We start from the raw sequence: 5,836 nt of genomic DNA on the forward strand, positions 1-5,836 counted from the left end.
GCCAAGATGATGATGGGGAAAAAGACAAAGGCTAGTGGTTACTCTGATGTTCATGGCCATTATAATACAACGTAGAATTTCTAAAAAAAAGTAACCATAATTTACTTAGTAAGGAAGAAATATTAAAGCATCAACTTGAACAAGAACGGCTATTACACAAACTTATTAAAGGTGGGAAATGTCGTGAGCTTATTCGTGTGAGTGAACAAGCTTTTAGAAAGTTGTGTACTATCTTATGACGTGATGGTAAATTGCGGCTTATGCAACGCATGTCTGTTGAAGAACATGTTGCAAGGTTTCTACACATTGTAGGTAACGATATGAGAAACACAATGGTCTCCTTCATTTATGGGCGTGCTAAATCTACAACAAGTAGGTGCTTCCATAAAGTTCTTTGCGAAGTTGTAGCACTAGAAAGTTACTACACTCAACAACCTAAAGGTGACGTGGTCCCGAAAGAAATTCAAGAGAAAAAGAGATTTTATCCATACTTCAAGAATTGTGTAGGGGCAATTGACGGGACATATGTTTGTGTAAAAGTACCCAATAGAGATGCCCCTAGATATCGTAGTCGCAAGGGTTACCCTGCCATAAATGTCTTAGCCGCATGTTCATTTGATTTGAAGTTTACGTACGTTTTAACTAGGTGGGAGGGCACTGCCTCAGACTCAAGGATAATGAAAGATACACTTAAAAGAGATGATAAGCTACTAATTCCTAATGGTAATTTTTGTTAACTACTTTAATTTTGTGTGGAGTCTTTTATTAGAAAACTAATTACATGTTATTTATAGGCCGATATTGTTTGGTAGATGTTGGTTTACCTCATACCATTGAACTAATGACACCATATAGAGGTGTCAAATACCATTTGAAAGAGTATTCTGCTCACCCCCCAGTGAATGCAAGAGAGTTGTTTAATCTTCGACATGCTTCTTTACGTAACTTGATAGAACGGGCATTTGGTGTTCTAAAAAGAAGGTTCCCAATCGTTAGATGTACACAAGAAACTTTTTACTCATGCGACACACAATCAGATATTTTTTAGGTATGTTGTATCTTACACAATTTTTTACTAGACGAAGATCATGACAAAAAACTTGAATATGAAGTCTTACAAGAGGTGTTGGATGAACAACCACAACAAGTGAGACATGATGTTAATAACGGATGTGTGCGTAGTGATGGGGCTGGGGAATTGAGGAACACTATTACAACTCAAATGTGGAATGATTACTTGTTGAAACCAAACAATGAAATAGATATGTCTAATTAGTTTTATAGTAGATAAATAATTTATCAGTTTTACTTCATTCTATTAATTTAGTTTAATTTTGTAGTGACATTTGCAATTTATTTTTTTGATGGTGTTATTTAGATTATGAACCATCTCTTTTTTATAAATATTTGTACAATTTTTTAACAATATATTTCTCATTATGTTATCTTTATATGTATAGAGCGATCATGAACAAAAGGGCAGCTGATGGAAGTGTTGTGAAAAAAGAAAATTTGACATGGACAGATCATATGGATAATGTTCTCGTTGAAGCTCTTGTAAAGGAAGATCAAATATGTAATCGGGTGAATGGTACTTTCACTTCGCAAGCATATGCGAACATGATTGCACGGATGAGTAAAGAGTTTAACAAGTCTGTTACAAAAGATCAACTTAAAAACAAAATGAAATTTTTAAAAGGTAATTTTAGTAAATGGTATGATATGTATTGGGGTACTTCATTGAGTGGGTTCTCATGGAATTCTCAGACAAAATACATTGAAGCAGAGGAGGAAGTATGGGAACAATTAATTAATGTACGTGTTGGTTTTATGTTTGATTTATTGTTTTATATAACTTTTTTACCATTAACTTTACTAATTAATTTTTGGGTTTGTTTATAAACATGCAAACCCTTAAGAAGTTGCATTCACGACCAAAAAAATTTTAAACTATGATCAGTTGGTGATATTTTCAGATGATAGAGCATCAGAATAAAAAGCAGAAACAACAAAAGAAAAAAAAACACCCAATAGAGCATCAGAATCAAAAGCAGAAACAACAAAAGAAAAAAAAACACCCGGTTAAGCAAATCCAAAGAAATTAAAATAGAATAAGTTGTTGACGTGGATAAACTAATGGCAAATAAGGAGGTAATTTTGGAGAACGAATACAAAGATGATGATGAGGACATTCATATAGTGTTCGCAACAGATGTTTTACCTAATGGGAGTTCACAAGCCAAGAAGCTGAAGAGTAAAAAAAAAAAAAAACTTGAAAGAAAACTTCAAGATGAAGATGAAGTAGTAGCTGAACCTCAACCTCAACCTCAACCATAATCTCTTGAACACAATATTGTGCAAACATTAAAAGAAATCGTTGATGTTATGAGGGAAGGGAACAAATCTTGTGACTATACAAGTGAGGAAATTGAGAAAGAGTTAGAGTTGATGGGTTTGGATGTCGACGAATTTGTAGATGCTTTTATATAGAACTAAAAGAACATGTATAAAAACAATTGTCCAAACGAAAAACTAGAATTAGACTTTAAGAATGATCTGTCCCACACAAATTCTTTAAGAATGGGATAAACAATTGATGTAGACAAATTTCAAGGAAACAAAATCCATAAATCCAATAACTATCACATTCTTTCAAAATATGTTTTCTAATGTAAAAATTCAAAAAAAAAAAAAAAAAAAAAAAAAAAAAAAAAAAAAAAACCCTATTTGTGTTTAATAAGTATAAATTGAAATTACTTATAATTTTTTGAGTAAAGTATTGTATATTGAATTTTCATTTTTTATCACCATTAAATTTTGATAGGTGACATAAAATACTTAAGAAAATTTTGCTTTTAAGAACCACTAAATCACTTATTAGTATTCTAAATTTCATACTACTTATTTCCATCATAGATTATAACTCAAAGCTTTTAACATTAAACTCTTATATAAACTTATCTTTTTTTTTTTGCAAAAAGAAAAAAAGAAAATTAAAGCTAATGTAAAGAAAATACCAACTTACTGATTACCGACAATGACAAAAAAAAAGTGCACCATTGCCACAACAAATCGTTGAGCAGTTGGTAGGTGTAAACCAAAAACAAAAAAGAGAAATTTTTACTTCCATCCTTAAAAAATCAGAGTCTGATCATCATTCTTCTCGTAAGAAAAAATGTGTTTGCGGCTATAAAGAAGGTGGTGTGAAGAAGCTTCTGGTTTTGCTTGTTAAAAAATGAAATATTTATCATGGGTATGGAAGATCTGTGATGATGGTGGATGATTCGGGTAAAGCCAATAGTAGGTAAGGTTGTGATGATGTTGAACATGTTCAGTGATGGTGGTGGAAACTAGGTGGTGGCGTGAAGGTTGAAGATGGAGATGGGAAGAAGGTCGAATGCGAACTCGTGAACAAGAGCTATGTAGGGTTCTTCAAAATCTGAAATCTTCGAATGAACGTGATATCAGTTCACTTCCATAATTATAGGATTATAACAAGGTAATTTAATTAATTAATTAATGGAAACTATAATTATTTATATAATTTGCCTCTATAATGATTGGTTTAGAATTAATCTTACATTCACACAATATTTATATTTCATATATGAACCTCTCTCTCTCTCTCTCTCTCTCTATATATATATATATATATATATATATATATATATATATATATATATATATATATATATATATATGATGGGTTTTAGGTAAAACAAATAAACTAGAAAACAATTCCTAAGTTCACATGCAACCTACTTTGGATCTATGTTTTAACTATTGAACATTTAACTTTGAACTGCAAACAAGAACCCTAAAGGAGAGAGGCTATTTTGAAAAATAACTAAATAGGGTTTAAGAGTTACTTACCTTTCAATTGTTATAGTAAACAATTGATAATCCTCTTGAACTTGATCTTCTTGGAAGTCTAGCACCACAAATGTAATGCCTCTAATGGAATCACACCCAAGAACTAGCAAGAAGGAAACTTGAAGGAGGGAGGGTAGGGTATGCAAAAATCGGCCTAGGGTTTCTTCCAAGGTAGGAGTGGCCGATTTTAGGAGCTGGGAGGCTCATTATATAGCTGAGGGATCTTGGGTTTTGGGAAAACCCTAATATTCCTTTGCTTGGGGCCTAAGCTAATCCAAAGGCCTTATCAAAAGCTCCTTGGACGAAATCCTTAGGGTTTCCCCTATAGATTTCGTCCACCTCCCTCCAACGAGGTTCTGGAGCCTTCCACTCAACTATCTGATAATTGCAAACTAGTCGCTGCACTTTATAATTAATGTTTTTAACCCCAAAATTAATTCTAATTAATTTCTGTCTAACTATTAATTAAAGATTATGATTTCTAATCAAGATATTAATCTTTTAACATATTATTAAATCATTTATATTAATTTATTAATCTTATAATAAATCAATATCTCTCCTTTCATAATTTCTTTGTCCGGTTGCTAGGTTTGAGGGCAACCCAAAAGGACTGTGCTGCTATCAATTCAAGTACATACCAATTATAGTTATGGGCTTAGACACCTAATCCAATAGTCCCCCACTTGGATAAGTCTGTAACTATAATTGCTAGTATGACTTCTAAATTTGACCAGCAAATTGTAGCTTCCAAAAGATGCTGCCGAACTCTGACCCAGTCAGTTACGTGTCCTAAGATAAGTGATCACATGACCCTTCGTTCTACTAGATATCTCTAGACATAAGACATGGAATACAATCAATCTCTTTGTCCAGAATCTATGTTTCCCGATTTCTGATTTGTGATGATATAGGACTTCTAATCGAACACATCAATTTAGTCCTGGCTGGGCCCAGCACAAAAGTCAACACTAAATCATCGAGGGGCCCATATATATCGCTTTTCCCGTTAGGGAAAAAGGAACGAATAAACATTGATTCATATGCTTGTATCTTTTACTCATCAAACCATACATGACAATACGTTTTATAACACCAAGTTACTGATGCGTTTTCGTATCACCAATGTATAGCCGACTTGCAAATTACAACTCATATATCTATGTTTCAAGATCGTAGATATTATTGTCTCAGCATTACTCGTGATGAATTCCATGAAGGAATACTCTGAGCGTGGGTTTATCCAATACTCAAATCTCACTCTTTGAGTACTCATGAACATTGCAACAATTCTATTACTATGTCTATCCTTAGACAATCTGCAATCTAATTCATGACAGTCTTAATTCACTACTTACTTCCAAAAGTACGAGTAACTGTGGAGTTTGAACAATCATATTATTCGGGAAGTAAAACATGAAAAATATGAAACATAATAATAAACAATTGACAAAAGGCAGTAAACAAACTCATAAATAATACTTTATTATTTAATCACCAAAAGTCAATTACATTTACTTTGTAACAAGTTTCTGAACTAGACTAATCTAACCACTAAAACTAATATCATCTTTCAGACCTATGCTTTAAGCATGCTGAATATGCTTAGCCCTACTCAGACCCTTTGTGAGGGGGTCTACTGTGTTATCTTCAGATGATACCCTCTTTACAACAAGATGACCTTCTTCTACTCTATGCCTGATGAAATGGTACTTTCTGTCGATATGTCTGGTTTTACCATGGTCTTTGGGTTCCTTAGTTAAGGCAACCTCTCCCTCATTATCGCAGAACAGTTCCATAGGCTCCTGGATTGTTGGAACAACTCCGAGATCCCCGATGAAGTTCCTCAACCAAGCTGCTTCTTTAGACGCTTCACTCGCTGCTATGTACTCTGATTCACAAGTAGAATCAGCCACCGTATCTTGCTTGGAACTTTTCCAAGTAACTGCTCCTCCATTTAGTA

The 5,836-nt window shown here is 33.3% G+C and overlaps 1 protein-coding gene across 1 annotated transcript; it reads left to right on the top strand.

The window, feature by feature from the left end:
• The first annotated feature begins 269 nt into the window (after nucleotides 1-269).
• On the top strand, nucleotides 270-2,105 carry LOC145040558 (uncharacterized). The gene is made up of 5 exons (XM_078988472.1): nucleotides 270-723; nucleotides 795-998; nucleotides 1,080-1,266; nucleotides 1,461-1,815; nucleotides 1,977-2,105. Exons 1-5 carry the CDS (start codon nucleotides 270-272, stop codon nucleotides 2,103-2,105), a joined length of 1,329 nt encoding a protein of 442 aa, XP_078844598.1.
• The last annotated feature ends 3,731 nt before the right edge of the window (nucleotides 2,106-5,836 follow it).

The sequence above is a fragment of the Lactuca saligna genome, chromosome 4 (genome assembly GCF_052625555.1).
Source record: "Lactuca saligna cultivar CGN05327 chromosome 4, ASM5262555v1, whole genome shotgun sequence".
NCBI classification, from domain to species: domain Eukaryota; kingdom Viridiplantae; phylum Streptophyta; class Magnoliopsida; order Asterales; family Asteraceae; genus Lactuca; species Lactuca saligna.

Excerpts from the sequence above, each read along its gene's own strand:
- LOC145040558 (XM_078988472.1), top strand. The coding sequence starts at position 270 with ATGTCTGTTGAAGAACATGTTGCAAGGTTTCTACACATTGTAGGTAAC. Across the intron at positions 1,267-1,460 it reads CCAAACAATGAAATAGATAT|AGCGATCATGAACAAAAGGG; the intron begins GTCTAATTAGTT and ends TTATATGTATAG. Across the intron at positions 1,816-1,976 it reads TATGGGAACAATTAATTAAT|ATGATAGAGCATCAGAATAA; the intron begins GTACGTGTTGGT and ends TGATATTTTCAG.